Source organism: Electrophorus electricus, chromosome 10 (genome assembly GCF_041902795.1).
Source record: "Electrophorus electricus isolate QZ-2024a chromosome 10, ASM4190279v1, whole genome shotgun sequence".
Lineage (NCBI taxonomy): Eukaryota > Metazoa > Chordata > Actinopteri > Gymnotiformes > Gymnotidae > Electrophorus > Electrophorus electricus.
Window position 1 is genome coordinate 18,374,963 of NC_137506.1, and position 21,512 is coordinate 18,396,474.

At 38.9% G+C, this 21,512-nt stretch overlaps 2 protein-coding genes across 23 annotated transcripts in view; one reads left to right on the plus strand and one right to left on the minus strand.

Annotated features, from left to right (window-relative positions):
• LOC113572144 (uncharacterized) overlaps positions 1–21,512 on the plus strand; it is a 48,335-nt gene that overhangs the window by 11,755 nt on the left and 15,068 nt on the right. For 12 of the 17 annotated variants that reach the window (XM_035532567.2, XM_081721056.1, XM_081721060.1 and 9 more), the window contains 3 exons: positions 150–197; positions 1,816–1,896; positions 2,247–2,695. In XM_035532567.2, coding sequence (XP_035388460.1) covers positions 150–197; positions 1,816–1,896; positions 2,247–2,695 — 578 coding nt within the window. Of the gene's footprint in view, positions 1–149; positions 198–1,815; positions 1,897–2,246; positions 2,702–21,512 lie in introns of those variants that run through there. The other 5 variants (XR_014125441.1, XR_014125440.1, XR_014125442.1 and 2 more) reach the window with 2 other exon arrangements.
• Positions 1–21,512, minus strand: part of kif6 (kinesin family member 6) — a 62,970-nt gene that overhangs the window by 9,479 nt on the left and 31,979 nt on the right. For 4 of the 6 annotated variants that reach the window (XM_027001457.3, XM_081721068.1, XM_027001456.3 and 1 more), the window contains 8 exons: positions 17,322–17,424; positions 17,176–17,231; positions 11,007–11,057; positions 10,087–10,168; positions 9,814–9,949; positions 5,775–5,848; positions 4,495–4,578; positions 351–4,021 (listed from right to left, as the gene is read on the minus strand). In XM_027001457.3, the coding sequence (XP_026857258.2) occupies positions 3,859–4,021; positions 4,495–4,578; positions 5,775–5,848; positions 9,814–9,949; positions 10,087–10,168; positions 11,007–11,057; positions 17,176–17,231; positions 17,322–17,424 (749 nt within the window). In that variant the 3' untranslated portion in view covers positions 351–3,858. Of the gene's footprint in view, positions 1–350; positions 4,022–4,494; positions 4,579–5,774; positions 5,849–9,813; positions 9,950–10,086; positions 10,169–11,006; positions 11,058–17,175; positions 17,232–17,321; positions 17,425–21,512 lie in introns of those variants that run through there. The other 2 variants (XM_081721066.1, XM_035532572.2) reach the window with 1 other exon arrangement.

Below are 21,512 nucleotides of genomic sequence, written 5' to 3' on the forward strand. Positions count from 1 at the left end.
CATTTCAAAGGAAGATGGCTTATAATAATACAAGCCAGATAACTACTATACAGAAGGATTTTTATTATTTAACTTATTTACCTTCATTTTAACATTTACATTTTGTAGGTTAATAAAGAGACTATTTAAATGTCTGTACTATATTTCAGATGAGATTAACGAGAGTGACACTGAAGCAGAAGATTTTGAAGATGAAGGTAAGGATGTTTTATCCTGTATCTTAATCATACAGAACATGGTTGCACTCACCTTCCTGAAACCGACTGTTATGGTAGGCAGATTGGGAACATAAACTTTTTTAACTTTTAGTTTTTGTCACTTTTAATAACAATTGAACAACTAGTTCAGACCATGTTCAGTCTGGTTTATTTTATGCTGGATGACATTTTTAATGATTGCATCATATTTTTGATGACATTTGATACATGGCTGAAACAACTAATCAAAGACAGTGATTAAAAAAAAATTTGTTAGCAATGAGTTTCTTTACTGCTCAGCTTGGTCACATGAATTGTAACACAAATGTATGCATGAAAACAGTCCCAGCATTTTCAAAGCAGAATTTCTTCTATTGTTTTGTGTCCCACATGTACAATGGCGCAACAACATTCACACATTTAGAGGTGCTCAAATACATTTATAACGATGTACTGCTGCTGTGTTACTCACCCTCAGCATAAACAGTAGATTCATAATGTACTAGTTTTCCTGCAAAAACGTTATTTTAGAACAGCACAAAGCTAGACTTCACAATGCACTACATAATACATCACTGATTCTTGAGACTTGGGACACATGTCCAGCCATTGTAACTGCTATCAGGTTTGATAATTAACATATTTAGAATTGTACATGTTATTACCCCACGTCCAGAATTACCTCCTCACAGTGAAATACCCATCAAACACAACTACCCTACAGCTAATTACCCCTCAACCAAAATTAACCCTCACAGCCAAATGTCTTTCAATGACAACTACCTCCATCAGCATGAGAATTTTCTATCACAGTTACCCTCACGTGTACATAACTTCTCAACCTCAACTATCCCAAAGCCAGTTGCCCTTCAATCAAAATACCCCTTCCCAGCCAAATGCCCTTCAACAACTGATGGCTCTCTGTTGACCTTTGAGAAGAGTGATGATCTTGGCAAAATTTACATATTTATCTATAACATGCCTTTCAGTCTTGAATTGTTTAAAAAAATAACATCTTCACAATTATTTTTGTTTTAATGCTGATTGATTAAAAAACTGAAATGACTACAAACTGAGGCTTTTGTCACCACAGTCAGACATGTAGCTTCCGTCAGATGGACATTTTGTTTATTTTTTTGACATTTCATATTTTTCAAGGAATTGTAGGTCATAAGTAACTATATAAGTTGTCTTCTCACAAGTTTGTTTTTAATTCTTAAAAACATCCCGATTCCTGTTAAAATCAAAGTAAAATTTGGATTGTACAATTAAAAAAAAAAAAACCCCACAAAGTTTTATAATAATTATATATGTGTATCGAAGGTAACTTACTGGGCCTTACTGAGCCCCATTGTTGATGAAAATTTGGGGTTAGTATACTTCTTAAGTCTAGCATAATGTACGTGAATTTGTGTTTTTGGTGTCTGACAGTGTTGATAAAATTAGTAGCAGTGAGCTAATGGGCACATTTTGATAAACTCACAACTTTTTTTTTTAATTATTATTATTTGTATCTCCATGGCTTAGTATTTTTTAAACGTATAGATGGCATGTAATTGATTCAATCATGAAGTAAATTTTTTCAATGTTGCCATGGTGTTTTGTCCCACTTGTCAAGAATTGGTGATCTTAAAAAGGAGCATCCTATCTAAAAGCCATAAGAAGGATTCTGGATCTACAGCCAAAGAAGGGGTTGAAGGTATGTAATAGTAATAGTAGTAGTAGTAGTAGTAGTAGTAGTAGTAGTAGTAGTAGTAGTAGTAGTAGTAGTAGTAGTAGTAGTAGTAGTAGTAGTAGTAGTAGTAGTAGTGGTAGCGGTAGCAGTAGCAATAGTAGTAGATTTATATAGTGCCTTTCACAAACTCAAGGACATTTTACAGATTTAGATTTTATTTTATAAAGACAAGTAAACACTTGTCATAGCTGTCAGCCACTCAGTAAAACAAGATTTACATTTTGAGGAGATCACACAAAAATTGGTTTTGTTTTACTTTGTTTCCTCAATTTACTTTAATCTTTTGGTTCATCCATTGCCTTCACCCTCTTAAGAGAGCAATAAGCAGGTGGCAGAAGAGTGGGAGGTATTGGAACAGCCCAAGAGGCTTCGTAAAAGAAAACCATGGACAAGGGAGGAGAGTATGGCTGTAGTGAAGCACTTCAAAAATCACATATACTATGGAAAACTAGCTAGGGTGAGAGAATGTCAACGTTGCCAGGTGCTGGAGCATCCTGCACTAGACGGCAGAACTACGCAGAACATCAGAGACTTTGTAAGGAACATGGGGAAAAGTTACAAGAAGAGAATGGAGGCCAGAACACACATTGGCACTTGTCCTGTAGCAATCAAGCTAATCAAGCACATGGATCCACCAATTCAGGCATCAAGTCCAAACAGCGTTCCATCCCCTCAAAAAGTAAACTCACCATCTAGTGGGCTTTCCCCCAAGGTGACAGCTGTACAACCTCCTGAAGCAGCAACCTCCTCAAATGTGGAATAACTACTGGTAAATGCAATACCTGCTAGTGTGTTGTCCCCGTAATTGCTAATATGACTGATTCCAATTAAGTACGGCAACAGCTCAGCTCACTAACTCTAGCAGGAGATGTCTCTTCAAGCAGGAGATTCTATAGGCACGTCAACCTTCAACCTCAGACAGCAAATCAACTGAGCAATAGTTTATTTCCACTTTGAACAGCAACCCTACCAAGCTCTGATGTACTGTCTCACTATTCATCTCTTCCAACCACTTCTAATCTACTAAATATTTACCAAGCAAACTTAAAATCCCCTCAAGCAGATAGCATACTAGGCCCAAACAGCAAACCTAACCAACTCCTAATGTAAAATCTTCTTAGATGTCTAGCCTAATAGACACCAGTGCAGTACCAGATCAAACAAAATACTCAAACAGCAATCGTTACCTTATGAAAACTAACATAATACCACCTGAAATGTCAAACCTACTGAGCACTAGTGTACTGTGATGTCAAGTAGCACAGTTATACAAATTCAATCAGCAGATTCCTAATGTATTATGTCCTAACACAGCAAACATAAAATATGCAAGTGTACTATTACAGTCCAGCACCTTCCAAATCCAGTGAAATGCCTCTTCAAATGTGATCTCGAACAACTTCTTTCATACTCTCCACACTACCGTAACTACACCTTTAGACTGGAAGACTAATATGTGCAAATGTAGCTCCCCTTCAAGATGTAAACCTAAGCAACGCTAGCAGACCAATGCTAAAGCTGCAGTGTACTAATCCCAAAAACAGGAACCTCCTCCAGTTACTGTCCAGTGTACCATTTTGTAAAGCAAAAGACCCAAGCAATAGCATTGTAATTACAGAGGCTGCAAAAGTGGCTTGTTCAGGTATAATGCATTGTGCCCTGCTACTCCCTCAAACTGATCTGGTGTGCTACCCTCTCAATTCCCCTAAACACAGTGAGAACTAGTGTGCCAAAGTGAAGCTTTGTTATACTCTAGAACACAAGAATAATGATTTATTAAGTTTAACTAATCCTTGGAGTTTATATGATTAATAATTGGGCCAAGATGTATTTTCTGGAAACTCTTTATGCAGTATGTTGAAGTTCATGGGTTTGTTTGCATAATAAAGAACCACAGTAAACCTGTTTTTAAATGTGAAACAATCTTCACACTTTGCCTCTCTTCTGGCCTGCATGTATTGATGATGATATACCTGTCCTGGTGAGCAGGCTTTGTCTGGCCCTTATGAAAGCCAGTATATCTGCATCAGTCTGGTGGTCTCCGGTCAGTGGAATAGATGTGGAAGACATGGTAGTAGATGACAAGGCTCTGAAAGGTATATGTAACATATAATACGGTATGCCGTAATGTAAAGCATGGTGCCAATACTACCTGATTACACTAATGGCTTCATTTTCTTAACATAAATAAAGAAGTTGAAGTAGTGGATGCATTAAAAACAAAACAAAACAAAAAAAACCCACACCCGGCCTTGAGGAACTTTGGCTCTGAGTAAAGGTTTGCGTCTATGATGTTAAAAATAAGTTAAAAATTCTCTAGTCTGAATGTTCTTTAAATTATATTTAGTTTACTATTCATTCATGTTCACAGAGTGATTAGAGTCTACTACTGGTATTTTGTTTGTTCCTGAAGCAATAGTGAACACTGATCCACTGACATGCTGCTGCTTCATGCAACAAAATAACAGAACTTTTATTAGGATCTTTTGTCATGGAATATACTGCATACAGATAATGAAAAAAGCCTATACGCAGGTTATGTGCATCTTCATATTTGTTTACCTGAGATCTCTGGCAGGTGCTGTAGATAGGTCCCTCTGTTTTATGTCTTGCATGTCAATGATATGATCATGTGAATAGGCATTTCTAAAAAAGACAGCGGATGTTATCATATAAAATCACTGGTTCAGCTTTCATTTTCACCCCTTTGTTCCTATCGCACAACCTGTTTAAAATGTGAAGAGCTATTTAACAGTTCAATGCAGATCAAAGGACAAAGTAGCTCAGTCTTAGTTCTCAGCAGTCTCTGTTCTTAACTCATCCTGTTACTTTATTCTACCCCAAGAGCAAGATAATATATTTGATCTATGTAGGGACTGACAATTGAAATTGGGGTCATTTGGAATAAGCAGCTAAAAGAAACAGCCTTGCGTTCAGACTGGGCATAAATGTTTAAACTGGGCAGTTGTCAGCTTCAGTGCTGGGAAACCTTGACATTTCTGCACTCTATAGTGCAGCCGAGGTTTTAAGAGAAATTATCTGGTTTCAATCTGTTTGATCCAATGAAAGAAACATGGGGAAATAAAGAACTGAAAATGTAAATACTAATTTTACCAATACCAATTCCATCTCTAGTGCTGCCAGGTGCCTATATTTTACAAGAAAGATTGAATATGACCTAATTTTGTCAGTGTTAAGATGGGCAAACACTGCGGTTTTGAGGCTTTGGTTGTAGGTAGCTAAATTTAAGGATTAAGATGAATTTTTGGAGCTTTGGCTCTACACGACTGACCATTCATCTCTGCAGTTAGAGTTAACACCAGAGAACAAGATTTCTAAAATCACATAATATATGCCCAGCTCTATCAGTGTTAGAAACAGAGTGTCTTTGGTTCCTTCTTTTTATGATGAGCTCAAGAATAACTGTTACATTTAGTCACAGTCCTTCTAATGTCTTTATTGTGAAGAAGTATCAACAGAATCAGATTCTTGTACAAAATAGGGTAACACCAAGGTGATAGTTTGCCCACAAACTGGAAACAACATTGAAGTTGTGGGTTGAGAATGGTCTTTGACTCAAACATATCACCATGGGTTCAGGTGCTCAGGACCACTGACAAAAGACCTTTAAAAAGTTGGAAGATGGCTAACACGAATATTGCCTGTCAGCAGATGGACTACTATCTACAACTGTATATCTGTAAAATGTACCCATATTATCCCAAGCAGAAAATTGGGATTTCAAGGGTTGTTTTACAAAAACATTTGACTTGTTTTAGTCTTTGTGCATATACATAAAAATATGTACTGTATATACATATATAGGGAATAGCCAGTCTCACCTTGTTGAGGCAATGCAGAGAGAGTTTTCTTGCCTATCACTCGATTTTGCTCTCTCCGATCCCTCATCCTGCTTCTGTAAAACATACAGCTCACATGAAGATCAGATTTTTAAAAACTAAGTATTTTTTGTACTAATCATAACCATTGAATAAAGTAGGGTGGAGAGGATGCTTAATTTAAAGGTGACATTAGAATGGAAAACTATGTACCTTGGCATAGTTGAAGAGAGAGTTCAGCACATGAAACTAATACTTTGTCACCTCCTTCAGTTGAAAATCTCAAAAATGTAAACATGGTTGTAAAAGGTACTAATTCCAAAAATCTTGAACTGTTACTAACAGTCTTGACGACTGTTTAATATATATGCACCCAAAATTTGCATACACCAGCCCATGTTGTAGCCCTGGCAATATTAACATGGACCTACACCGCCAATACTTTGAGTTCTGTAGGTATAGAGATGGAGTGCATTCAGGCCATATCCATGCCCCATCTAGATTCTAGGTATCTAGCTATGTTAGCAGGCTTGCTTTAGGTTAGCTCGATGGCTAACTTATAAAGTAGGCTACTTTGGTTAATGTTTGTAGAAACTAACTAAATGATTTATTTGGCCCACCTATTGATTATACCCACCTATTATTCACTTTTAAATAAAGCTTCTGAAAAGTGCATGTGGAGAAAACTATTGTAATCAGTGTCTGTCATGAACAACTTTGGTGGTTATTGACAACTTTTGGTAGTTATTGACAAGTTCATACCTATGCATTTGATTTAGATTAATACAAAACAAGAAGGGTATTGATAATGATGCTAATATACAGCCTAAAAGTCGGCTCTAGACATGTTGTCCACAATGTTAGGCTAACATTAGCTATACAGATGACAGTATTGACTAGCTTAACCTACCAGGTGATTTGGTTAGTTAAGTCAAACTTTGAAACTTTTAGTTGGCTTGACAAAGTCCATTGTAACAGCATGAAAACTATGGCAATGTTAAGTGAAAATCAGTAAATAATAATAATAATTAAAAAAAGTAGTTCCCAGTTGTTCTACCTGAACATTAATGGGGTTAGATTTTCCTGTGTGTGTGTGTGTGTCTCTCTCACACACACACACACACACACACACACACACACACACACACACACACACACACAGGAAAATCTATAGAGCTGAAGGAGTTATAAAATCAGTGGGTTCCTATGGGAGAATGGAGGAATGTAAAAGGATGAATAAAGAGTGAGTGAAGCAAAATAACAATGTTTAGTGATGGAGCAGATTTACTATATATATAGTAATTTTGATGGTTATAGCATATTAAACAGGACCTACAGGACAGAAAAATTAATTATTAAAGATGAAAAATGATAAATTATGGATGAAAAAGTGATAGAGGTAGGAAAAGAGGTTTCTAAAATAAAGATTTCTATCACTCATCTGATCATGCACAGCAAGTTTGGTGCATTTATTTTTGAAATTTGACAAAATGGGAGCAGTTTGGAAAAATTGTCTCATGAAAGTCTGCGAAAAAGTGGTCGTATGGAGGGATGAAAAAAACCTACAACCAGCTCTGTCGGGTATTGCACGAAGGTTTCCAGAAACATTGGTATTTCTAGCTATAAAACTATATGAAATTGCATTTGAATTTTTGCGGTGGAAGAAGAATAATAAGAAGAAATAAGAAAACAGCAAGTTGGCTTTGTCTAGCCAGCTTAATAAGTGACAGCTGGCCACTCTGTCATTTTCCACACTGAATTTGAAATAGAAAAGGGATACTGAGAGAGGCCAGACACATTTGTTTTTTCTATATAACTTACATGGCCATTTCTTTGAGCGGAAGAGTACTGAAAGAGACTGATGCTGACATTTTATGTTAAAGCTGCTAAAAGACTTGGTGTCCCACAATTTCCCATTCACTCCCTTTTGATTAAACTTCTCGGAATGTTTTCCCTCAGATACGAAATACGTTTTCTCTATTGTCAGTAATAAACGATGACAGCAGACGTTCCTATTGAACAGGATCTCGGACACGTTTTGTTAGTTTGCTCTGCACATTTCATTCCAGACAGTTTCTCAAATCTTAAATATCGAGAAGGCTTCAGAGTTTCACACTAAACAGAGGGACAGTTTCGACATTACTGGCATCGCAACCTGTAAGTAGCTAGGTAACGTTAGCTACTAGCGAACTATCATTGTGAATCCATTTGTCGGGCACTATTTATAGTTCAAAAAGGCATAACTCAGAACCTAACTATCTAACGCTAGGCTAGCTAGCTCGATTGCTTAGAAATATCCACTCTATATCTTGCTAATTCGCTCCTTGTAGCTGTTAACTTCACCACGAAAGTGGAAATAATAGTCATTTGACATCTAGTTACCCTTTTGAGGGAAGTTTTGTTTGAGCCTTGAAATATCTTCCAATGCAGGCTCAAACGTTAGCTAGGTAATAGCTTGCAAGCGCAGGATAACAGCATCACCCCTTAGCTAGCGATTGATTTTATTGATTCTGTGCAGGGTTGCCATCTTAAGTGGCCAACGAAAAACTGGCCAATTTGGTGGGAAATTACCTAATCTGATAACTGATTCTGTGTGCACCACCATGTCTTTCCATAAACCAGCCAATCAGACCAGGGCTCTTCACTTATTAGTGAGCCCACCAAAAAGGGTTGTAAAAAATAAATCCCTGCTTTAGGGTTGTAAATGTGTGTGTGTGTGTGTGTGTGTGTGTGTGTGTGTGTGTGTGTGTGTGTAAAACTGCATCTGGTCATTTTTTACCCCTGGAAGTGTTCATCCAAGCATCAGTATATGAATGGGCATGGGCATGGGCAGCTATGAAGTAATAAAATTGGTTCGCAATGATGTTCAAAAACACAGTGCCATCCATTTGTTCTTCAGTGGGTATTAGGGTCCCAGTTGTGCTAGGAAAACATTCTCAAAACCATCATACTGTCATCGCTGGTTCATAGTATTGACACCAAACATGATGGATCCATGGACTTATGCTGTTTCTGCCAAATTCTGATCATTTTATGATGCAAAACCAACTTGGACCAGGAACATTTTTCCTACTCCTCAATGGTCCAATTTTCATTTTCATGTGCCCACCGAAGCACATTCTTATTCTGTACTGACAACTTCTGAACATGATTTTGGTGCATTCTAAGGTGCATTCTAAGGTGACATCCTGTAAACCATAGCAGAATGTGATTTGCCTGGTTGTGGCCCATCTGCTTGCACAGTTCTTGCCTGTCCTCTTGACCACTCTGATCCAAACTTTTTTCAACCATAAGATTGTCAGTCAGGGGTAGTTATTATTATTGTTTTATTTTTTTGGCTTTTGCACTGTACATGGTTGTTTGTAAAAAGCCCAGGAGGGCAGCTGTTTGGGAGATGCCAGACCTAGCATAACTCCAACCTCATTCAAATTTAATATGGTCACTTGTTTTCCCATTCCAATTCTCAGCTGAAGAGTAACTGTAGTATGTGGTATAAATCAAGGAGACCAGTGCGTCTATCATCAGTCACATAATATATTACTTGTTTGGGTTTTGTACATAATAAACTGGCAACTCAGTGTAGCGGTACTCTGATGCTGTTGCTGACATTTCCATATTGAAATACTGTTTATTCACTAGAACCAGACTTGATTATCCCTCTGTAATAAATAAACTCAGAACAGAACATGCAAAGTCAATGGGCAAGACAAGCCATTTTCTCTGGAAGTGATCAGGGAAGGATTTGTGGACAGAGCAATACTGTACATCTGCTCTTGTGTCTGGACACTAGATCCATGTTACCTATTGACAAGATCAAAAAGGAACATTGCCATTATAGTCTGTTGGTCATATGTTGCAGCAAAACATTAAAAATGTGGCCAACATTGGACCTAAGAGATGCTTATGCAGCATCAGGTTTCAGGAGATGCTGAGTAGCAGATTATTGTATCTTTCATGGGTCTGTGAGCCAGATTCAACTTCATGTCATTCAATACATATACGTTCTGTTTTGCAATTTAAATCATAGTAAGAGCTATGGAACCTGTAGTCTTGTGGCCTCCTGGCTCCACCAGTCCTGAAAATCCCTCTTAAGCTTGATCTTTGACCTTTGAAGCAGGTGCTGTAAATGTTCAATCTCCGTCTTCAAGCCTTTTAAACGTCCAAAAGTGCTCTTATAACTATTAAAAAAAGGATCGTAAACAAAGTTAATTGTATTACATAAATGGCAAATTGTGATGTTTGCCATTTGTGTAATTAAATACAACTTGAGGACTAATTAGACCATATCACAAGTGTTAAAGGAATAAATACACACTTTTTCTTCTCTTCTTCAATCTGGCTGCGAAGAGTCTCTTCTACAGTGTCTGATTGTGGATTTGGCTGACTCTCCATTACACCTGAAGCAGAAGAAATACTTTGTGTCCAAACTAGAATGTATTACCACAATCAACAAATGTTATTAACCTGTAAACATACTGAACAAACTTAGTTCTCACACGATCCAGTATTACATGGTGACTTGAATCACACAATATGTGCACAGATGCTCTACTTGGGCTGAATGGTGTGCTTTGTTTTGTCCATCCTCTAACTCTCCTTTCATGGGTCTGGTTTTTGCCCTGGTCAGTGGTACAGAAGGGACATTTCTCTCTTTGTAGTTTTCAGAGCACCTTGAGCCAAGACACTGAATTTGCTCACATGACGCCACTAAGAAACCCCACATCTTTCACTGAGTGGCTGAGGCCACACACAACTCCCCAGAATTCAATCCATTTTAGGCACAACAGAACCAAAATACTGTAGTCTTTCACAAACACTCCACACAATTGCTGTAGATAAGACACTCATCTTAGGACAACACACCCATTCGCCTTGAATTCAAAGGCTTCTGTATACAGAATGGCTATATTCAGGCCTCCTGGTATGTTTCAATACATGCTTCCTCATAATAAAAAGCAGGCTCCTCTGAAGTTCTTCTTTGATGCAGTGAAAAGACATGCCACTGGCAGTGTAGGTTATGTTTGTAAACTTAAAGCAGCCCTTTCCAAACATGTTTATTGAGAAGAAGATTAAAGGTCATACCACCCACTCTTGTCAGTACTCTGTGTAGATCTAGATGCATGTGTATATTATTGCATTGTAAAAGACTGAAGGGTAAACTACATTGGCTGACCTAGTGTTCTGACAGGACACAGGTTAGACAGGAAAATGAAGCACTGATGAGATGTCTCCTACCCTGTGCTGCCATTTGCATCCTTCTCATCTGCAACTGCTTCTTCAGCTCATCTGAGGAATAGCACACAGAAACAATCATAGGAAGATTGAGAGAGAACAGGGTTATTTTATTTAACAAAGGTTTGCTAAGTAACATTTAAGTAACACTAGCGAGACTATCCACTGGCCCATTATAGGACTTTGCTATGAAACAGTGACAGCTTACTAGCAAGGCTGGTGATGGAACCTCGGGTAAGAGACTGTGTATGTTTCACATAAACACAGACGCCACACTGGGCCCCAGACACATCTATTATGCCTGCCACACTGCAAAGACCTAGCAATTTATAGCAGCTATAGAAAAACATACATATCTGCTGCGTGACTTTACCAGAGCATTTACAATGGAAGACACTGAAAAATGTAGATTTAGTATAGAGTGCTCAAACTGTTGATATGCCAGATTAAACACTTTGACAATTTTAATAAAACATGTGGTTCCGAGCTTGGGGATTGGTAAAGTCTGCAGAGGGGCTGTCACTTTCTTTTGAACGCAGTGCTATATTTAAAGTGGACAGGTAATTCCTCGCTTCGGCATGCTTGTTAGCATTTTGGCTTTTCGACTATATACATGTACTACTATGGTTTACTTTTCAGTGGCACCTACTCATCAAAAACTGATTGAACATGAGGATTTTGATTAACTTTATTTGCCACGACCGGTAGTGGTACAATTGCTGCAGCCTGAGCAGAATTAGTCATAAAAGAGCAATTACAGGAGCGTGTGAAGGACAGCCATGCCTGGCCCTCCAACAGCAACGAATGGATTTGCTGGATGATTTGAAACGGTCAGGGGAAAGGGGGTGGTGGAAGAATGAAAAGATGGTGGGGAGTAAAGAAGAACATCAGAGATGGTCCCTGGTGACCCGAGGAGCAAATGTCCGTCACAAGTAGTCGCCTTGCTGTCTGTGGTCCTCCCTTACTTGTCCCAAAGGATGTACAAAAGGTGAAATATTGCATGACATGTGGGATTCTGATAATAGGCAGCACTTCTGGTGACCCATTTCTGTCTGCGGTAAAGTAATATCCATGGCAAGATATGCTGGATCAGGTTCTTCTGAGGCACATGCCATGTTCCGAATATCCAAGCGGACAGATGCCAAACAAAAAAGACATTTCCCATTTCAAAGTGCTTCTGTTGCACAAACATTTTTCATCCTTGGGGGGTGGAATCCCTCAGCCAACAAGACACTCACTACTACAAGTCACTGCTACTGAAGAAGTGACCATATATCATTGTTTCATCTGGGTTTGTGTAATGGCTCCTTCACACTGTTTGGGTGCTGTTGATGAGGGAGCCACATGGTAAGAAGTCCACTAAATAGACAGTGCTGACAGCCTGCACAGCTAGAGATGGGATAACGCTCAGTAAAAAGAATTTCTGCTAAAGAACACGTAAACAGTCATGTGATAACATGCACATGCCCACTGAAGGCACTGTAGGAGATAGATATCAGAAAAAGTGATCACATCCAGCCTTACACCCTGGCCTGCCAAGCCAGTTGCTTGTGTTAACGGAAAACAGGATGGTGACAACACCCATGCCACAATCAAGTAGCACTGATCCAGTCACCTGAGTAAACCCTGTGTGATCAGCATAGGCTCAGCCATAACTAATCCTCATATAGTAACAGGACTAAAAAACACTTAGCAATACCACTGAGTGGTTTGACCCTTGCCTGACCTGCCTATCCTGACAGAATGAGAAAGCACATGGGCCAAATGAAAGCCTGGAGAAGAACCAACATAGCACACAGAAAGTTACTAGCATGGCTTGCAGTGCCATTTCAGTGGTACCTGTAGGATTCTTCCCATTGAAAAGGTGAAGCTGAGGACTAAGCTTGATATGATGATGAGCAAAGCAAAGAAAGATCCAAAAGATATTACAAAAAACCTCTTGGTTTAATCAAGAACAAAGAAAGTGCCAAAGTAAATTAGGATCATACTTCAAATTTTCTTGAGGCTTCTGCATTTAAATAATAAAAAGAAACAGTGGTAGTTAGGATTATAATGGCACTATGGACTATGTTTGGAATCTGTTCTGATCTCATGCAGTCCATGGAGTGTGGTACAAGTATAATCAGACTTTTGTCTTCCATTTACATTCCCCAAACACCAATTTGGTAAAGCCAGATTCACAGAAATCTACAGTTTATGTGTGTGCCCCAAGTCTGACAAGAGTTTACAGCAGGTACAGTTGCTTTTCTTCAGCAGTACAGCCTAGGCCATTGCTATATTATGTGGATTAATTCCATATGCATGTATGTGTCACATGATGTTTCCATGTGTGAATGTCTGGTTTCCATCAAAGAGCCATGACAGTTAATCTGAGATTCCTGTGGGCTGGAGCTTATATTAAACCAGGAGCATAAATTGAGCATGGTCAGAGTTTCCTTATTTTTGGATTACTTGTACTGGAGATTTTTAGACTCACCAAGATATTCATTTTCTGTTGGCTAAAATATACTATTTAAACTTTTAACTTTATAATAAATTAAACAGCTGAATAAATGTTTTACTCAAACAGCTGAATAAATGTTTTACCATTTACTCATAAATGGTCCATCCACTTGTGTCCAGGCCATCTTCACTTAAGACCTGGATGACCAAACAGGTGTAAGTATTATGATAAAGGCTTTATTTAGCATCTAAATGGGGTATTTACTGGTATAGGAAAAGTATTTGTTTACTTCCTGTATGTATTCTGGATTTTTGCTGTTGCTTCACCTTCACAAAATGGACAGATTCCCATGTGCACTCTTTTCAAGAAGAGGAGGACTATTCTCACTTGATAAACAGTACAGTTCAGTTTTGTCTGAATTACCCCTTCCACTCTGTTTTTAGTCAATGGATATTCTAAAAAAAATGTAAAAAAGCTTCAAGTTTAGCCAGGCTTAGCCTCTTCAGGGAGAGTAAAAGAGATCCTCCACTGTCCTCCACTGACTTATTTTCTATCAACTATCTCTGGTTTCCTGGTGTGTACAGTACGTGGAAGCAAGGCTGTGGTGGCAGTAAGTGCTGATTTGATGAGCACATGATTCATCATTAATTGGACACACGTGAGCAGAGAGGCGCCGCCTCACCCACAAATATGCTCCTCAGACTCTCTTTGCCGCAGTCACCCAAATTCATGAAAACACGACAGAAACCACCAGTGTCTGAATTGTTGGGACAGAGACCGACATCATCCCTTCATGATTCTTTGGCAGTAATGTGAATGCGCTAACACAGGTCACAGAATATTACAGAGAATGCACTTAAGAAGCGGTCTGACAGACATTCTCTGAAAGTGTTGGTGTGTGTGACAGAATAATAATATATTCAAGCTACCATTCTTACATGCTGTTGACAACGTTCATGCAATAGACAAATTCTAATACAAAACCACAATGATAGTCCAGGAGCACATTTAGATATGTGTTCAAAGCTTGGTGTTTGAGCGACTAACAGTAAACACAAGGCTGTAATAGTTATGCAAGAACAAAGAGCCTCTACAAAGTATATCCATGTCCCACGGAGGTGTTTAAAGCTATTCGCAATGGACAAAAAAACAACAACAACAACAAAAAAAACCAGAACTATACTGAACCAAGGAAATTGTTGAGGTCAGAGATGGTCCAATACATGCAGCTCTAACATGCTGATGGTGTTCATCCAGATTCATCTGTGTGCTGGTCCACAGATCCAGGAGCGTGGGCAACAACTACAGGCTAGAGAAAGTGGCTGTTGCAGGGAATGGAGGGTGAAAGAGGATAGCAGATGCTGTGTGTGGGACAGGACTACATAAATCCTAACACATCTGGAAAGACTATTGGGGACCATGGTCGCTCTTCAACAACTCTTAATACAACTTCTAATCCAGCCGACCACATACATCACAGACCCTTCCCACTAACATGTTCATCCATGTGTAATTAGGGGAAGGTGGTGAGAGAGGGGTTCAAGTACACTTTGTCCAGCAGGAGAGGGCTCTGAACTGAAATCCTGGCCAAGAACAACAGTTTACTGGCAGGCTCATATCCTATTGGCCACAGAAGCTGGATGTTGGACATCCAGTGATGGGAAACTCCAACTAACACACTCAGTGTAATGAATGCCCAAAGACGCGCATCATAAGTACTGTGGTTTAGGTTCTACAGGTGCTTGTAATGGACATCTTTGTGGGAAATCAGGGAATCCCTTGATTGTTAAAAAACTCCAACTGGCCAAATACCTGGTGATTCTCTTCCTTCTGATTGTTTAGTGATAAATCTGATGAAAACGAACATCTGCTGTTTTTGAAACATAAATCTCCATCTCTCAGAGTGACCAGCACCTTTAATTTTCTTGTGCAGTTATTTCCTGATGATTAGGGAGATTAGAAGTACAATGAAAATACTGGGTCTCATGGGTGGTACCACCAAAGCAGAACAACAAAGTGTCAGCGCTTCTGAAGTGTTAAGATTTGATGATGGTGCCTGGCTTGGCTCACCGGTCGAATGCCACTGAAAACCACATGTGTGACTCTTTTGGACAAGACAAGTCCAAGTTATGCTCAGAGGTGAGACGTTCCATTTCATCTGAATCTGATCCGGAGCACAGGCAAACACTTAGAGGGGTGTGGGGGCGGGGGGGTGTGTGGGTGCAGCAGGGATGACACACATAAACAGTATGTAGTGGGTATTTGGTAAGCAGGATAAGAATTATGCTGCTGAGGGAGACTTGGCATACTTGTGGGTTTTTGTTTTGTTTTGGTTTTTTTAGCAGATGAAGTAAGTGCAGGTCTTAGTTTTTAACATGTAGCTCATTTAACTGAGCTACTGAATGCTAGTGATTGGTAGCAAGACAATAAAGATATTAGATATTTAAATGAGCTATGAGAAAGGATCACTGTTGTCTGTTGCACTATTGTTTTTATGTTGCACCATGGTCCTGGAGGTACATTGTCTCGTTTTTGTTGTGTACTTGTATATAGCTGAAATGACAATGAAACCTCTTGAACTTGAACTTGAACTGTTTGCTCAGAGGCCTGGTGAAAGGTGATGGCCTCCGACAGGAGATCTCCTTGATGTACAGACATGTAACTCAAACTCCACTCTGCTGACTCTTCTCCATCATCAGTCCTGTTGGCACAGCCTATGTGATGCTGTAGGGTTTAACAGAGGGGCTCACAAATCCATGCACTAAAAGGCCAAGCAAAAGTTTGAACACTTTTCTAAACATCTCACTTGGTGTGATTTCATAATCTCCTGATTTAGTTGATTGTAGTTTATTCATCTTAAAAATTTAATTTGCTGATTTGTTTAAATTTTTTGCCTAAAAGTTCAGTTGATCAATTTTATAATAACGTATGCGAACAGTATTTATTTGGCTGGACAATGGCAGTCCCCATGCTGACATTACTGTATTTCAGCAGTCTTAGATGGAGCTAATACTTTCAGATGTTATGAAGAAAAATCACAGCGAGGTTGGAAGCTTCCATCACGCTAACATCAGCAGATGCTTTAGTGTGCTGTCAAAACGATCCAGTACAGGCTACAGAAACCAGCCACAGCAGTAACCTTGTGACGTCCCCCTGTCGTTCCTGGCGTCTACCGGCTGTGAGAATGGTGCCAGGCCCCAGCCGCCTGCAGTCTGGCGACGAGAACCTACCTGCTGGAGAGATTCAGCGGGAGCAATGGAAAAGCACAGAGGTGTGTGTGTGTGTGTGTGTGTGTTTTGGGGGTGCAGGATACAAGGAAGGTAGCTCGTAAAGCAGCATCTCCAAGCCTGTAAAACGCCGGCAGAACGGAAGAGGCAGGCGGAGAGCTGAGCTTGCTTCCAGGATCTCCTGGGTCTCAGAGCAAGGCTGGAATGTGCTGAGTGACAGTGCTTTGCTCGAGGGAGGATGGGTCCCGGTGAGAGGCCAATCATTTAAGTGAAACAGGCTGTTAGCCAGTAGTGTGTTTTCATATTAGCAACAGAGCAGAGACAGCATGGGGCAATCTCTGGACTGTTCTCGATCAAGGTAATGGTGGTAATGATGGTAATACTCTTGGCAGTCAGTTTTATATGTTCACAGCTCTAGAGTGTGAGCTGTTGGTAAGTATGGCCTATTATCCTGTTAGTAACTGGGTGGCTGGAGGGAGTGGTGGTAAACTAAATGACTTACTGACTCTGTTCCTGGCCTGGTTAACCTGCTCCCCCAGTGCCTTGGCCTCTGCAAACCTGTGAAGAAATATGAAGCATCTACATGAAAAAATTCTGTATATACTTTCACAGGATTACATTTTATCTGTAGTGCACAATGAAACCGACCTCTGTTTCAGTATGGCCTTGTTGTCCTCAAGAGTTAGACGGTCCCCATGATCATTCCTAAATATTTCAAATGCCTCCTGTTGCTCAATAGATAGCTCTGGTCCTGAAGAGGAAGCAGAACAGAAGTCTTTGATGTGTGATCATGTTACCAGTTAACAACATCTCACAATGTTAGATGGCTCTGGTGGTAATGCATACCACAAAGAACATCATTATCCAAAACAAGCCCTGTGTCTGATGTGGCAAACTGGGGAAAAAAGAGAGGTTGCATTGCATGTGATTCGATAAGAGAACAGAACAGACCTTGGGGTAAGCACTGATATTGATCAGGCCAAAGACTATTTTCCTAAGACCAGAAAGATGTCACCTTGGCCTACTGAATTTCATGTTTTCAGCAACCTTGATAACACTCAAATGAATACACATCCACATTGTTGGATCCCAGTCCACATGGCTGGCTTGCCTTCTCACAAGTATTTATATAAAGATCTGACTTCAGCCAACCACTCACATTATAGAGAGAAATAATGAGAAAACATGATCTGCAGGAGACTGAAATGAGGATTTTCGTCCTTCACAATAGGATGTTTATGTGACACAGCGCATCTTGGATTGGATCCATTCCCCATTTCAAGATGTTCTTTGTTAAAATGTTTGTTCAAGAGACATCTTCCTCTTGAGAGGTGCTGGATGCTGTCAGGGTCAGCATGAAGCTTTCAAAATCCTTCAGAGTATAAGTAGTCAGCACAGACACTGGGCCTTTGTGCATACCCTTCCGGGAGGGAGGGTGGGGTGTTTGTGGGGACAAGCCAAGACAACTGAGAGTTATAAAAGATCTCAAGTGCAAAGCACAGACTCTCGTTCTGACAGGTCAAGTGAGTAGCCAAGTAGATGCTCGCCAAAGCAGGAAATGGTGTTTTAGAACTTTGGATGAGACATTTTAACCACACGGCACAATAAAAGAATCCCGACTAAACAAGCAAAAATAAATTACAGAGCAAACATCTCCTACAGTTTTAAATGAAGTTTAAATTTCATTAAGTCTCATAAGTTGTGTAGCATTATAAAAGTGTGGACCTCTGGGACACATGTAATTCAGGCAATGTGCACCAGGCCATGTAATAGCAGAAAACAGAGCGAGAGATGGTGATCCCTGCAGCAGATCGAGCACAGGCTGACTGTGTTACAGGTCATTTACACTGACATTGTTACAAGCAATCTACAGTAGCTTTGTGTTTCACATCACTTTGTATACATTTAACCTCCTGCAGCTCTGGGCCTAAATTCTGTTCATGATAAATATACAAGCAAGAACATTAATCAATTATCACATACACTAAGCATGGGAGAAAAAAAAAAGCTGAAAGAGGTTTTTATGGAGAGAGTTCATGTAAAATCTGATGCGTCATCCACCTAATCTTAGAAATAATTCCTAATTTTTTGACTCATACTATTTTTTAGGAATTTGCGATCATCAGATTGTTGGAATTATACAAAATCAGTACTGCTTGGTTTTTCAACAGTGGTTGAAAAAGTACTTCAGCTATGTTAAAAATGTTAAGAATGTTAGGAATGCATTACAGTGTATTTCAGTACAAGTGCAGTAATACAGATTTTCTGTCCCAGAAAGCTAACCTGTGTCCTGGGCTTAATGTGCACTCTTGAGTAAGTAAAATGACATTAGGTCATTTTTTTTTTTTTTTTATTTACTTACTTACTTACACCATCTACATCTACCAATATGTTAACCCCAATGGATTGAAGGAATTCTTTGAAGGAAACATCAAAAATGGGCAAACTCTGAGCAGCAAATAAAATAAATAAATAAAATGAAAACAAGCACACCTGCTTATACTCTAATTTCTACACACTGATTTATATCACATGGGTGATTTAAATGTTGTAAATAGGCAATTTCATGTAATTAACTAAACACAGGAAAAACCACAGGACTCTCCATTTGTGAACATTGTAACACTCCAAATTCAGCCATTCTGCTAATAAGTCTAACAGATGCAAATGATAAGAGGAATTCAGGAATAAAAGATGACTATCTACTATTTTGCAACCATACTATCTGCAAAGTAGAGGCAAGTTGGTCTTTTTCCGAGTTTGACGTGCATTTGACAAGCTGGATGTGCATATGAGCCAATATCTGAATTCAAATGACAACCTTTCAAATGGTTATGCGTATGTGATGAACTGACAAAATAATCTTTAAGATTGGTTCAGTTGTTTCTCTAAAGCCAACCCTAAGCTTAACCCTACAATACATGAAAACAAGCTATTATACAATCTCATTGGTTATATGTCATAATGAAACCTTTTAAGCCTTTGTTGCAACTGGTTTTAATATACTCAATCAAAAATATTTCTATATTCTTTTGAGTGCCTATTCAATAGAAACCCTTAAAGTAATAACATTTGATGAGTTCTAGGAATAATATTAAGACATACAGTAATGTGACATTGATATCACAATGGCAGATATTAATCAAAAGTTTGTATTCTCACTGATAAATCTGTGATGCTTTTTAGCAGTTTGAGATCATAAACACTAGACATTAATCTTTTGGGGTGCATGACCACAGCCTATTTATAACCCATGTTTCTTAAAAGTCTGACAGTAACTGTGCTCCAAAAGGTCAATATGACAGCATGACAACACAGACCCATACCATATGGGACAGTAATGCAGTTCATGCATATGATTTCATATGGATATAAATAATGTGAAATAAAATGCATGCATATTATTTGTCTTGCACCATACTGTGATTGTGTATCTAGCCCTAAATATTATAAGTAGTATATAGCAGTGAAGTGGATTAATTGAAGAGCTTTCAGACATAAATACGAGACATCGTTATCAGAGACAAAGACAAGTAGCTTGTCTGGCTCTACTACTCTGTCCTATATATTACAAATTCCTGTATTTCCTCATGGTGGCAAATGGCATCTCTTATCAAGGCAGAAAATGCTAAAAGGGGTGCTTAGCATATGAATGTGATCCATTAATCACATGTGTCCTTATGATTCATTGTAGTATTATTTAATCTAAGGACAGATAATCTGCCCACATAATGCATTACAATATTTACTTAAAAGACAGTTAATTTTATTCCATTGTGATTAAGGCATATGAAAGCCTGCTGAACGTACATTACCCCTTAAAAGCAGAGCAGTATTTAACATAAATCACACAGCAAAATGTGAATTTGAAACCACCATGCAGCTTTTTCTGTGCCCCATTATTCTCAGTAACACTGATTTTCGCATTTGGGGCTTTGTTATATATTACAGACACATTTCTCTAAATATACACACTTCACAACTTCATCTGACAAACAATTCAGAAATGAAGCTATGAATCAGCTCCTAGTAAAAGCAGGTATTTATTTGCAGTTAGATGATCATTTTACTATGGTAAACTGCCTGGTGAAAAATTGTGCTGTGTCTGGTATGTATAACCTTATCTAAAAGACAGTTTACCCACTATTGAAGCCTAATAGAAATGTTTCAGGTTAACTGTGGGATTTCTGGCATTGTTTAGTCATTTGTTCCAGTTCTGCCTTCGGCAAGAAAACTGAAGACAATTGTAATGAGAATTCTTCTACCTTGTTTATAGGCTGTGCTTTTTTCCTACAGCAAAAAGTCTGTCACATGATTTCAATTAGATAGGGTTTACTGGGACCAAAAATAAGTCCATGTGAGATTAATTGTCCGGCATTTTGGAATTTAGTTTTTTTTATTTATTTTTTTTTATTATTATTTTTGGAATACCCTGATTAAAACCAGGAAACGTCCTCCTGAAATGAGTCTTGCAAGAGCCAACCACAACAAAACTCCCCAACAGTCATGCAAAGGAAACAGGCACAGGCATTTCAGAAATTTCTTCACAAGCAATATGACATCACACTTTAAATGTTCTAGAGGAGATTGTGGGGTTATGACTATATTTTTAATCTGAAGTGCCAAGTTAGAATTTCTGTGCTCTGTCAACATAAACTGAGATGCCAATTAGTTGAGTAATCTGAGAGCTAAAGAAGGCTGCAGCATGTGTAATATGTAAAGATGTTTTTAATCAGAAACACGTCCAAATAGCAGATCATGCTTCCACAGTTTTACAGGCCTTGTTGGCGTCAGTGCCAGAGGAAAAGCAGGAGACATGAGTGAAGGCCCTCAGTGCAG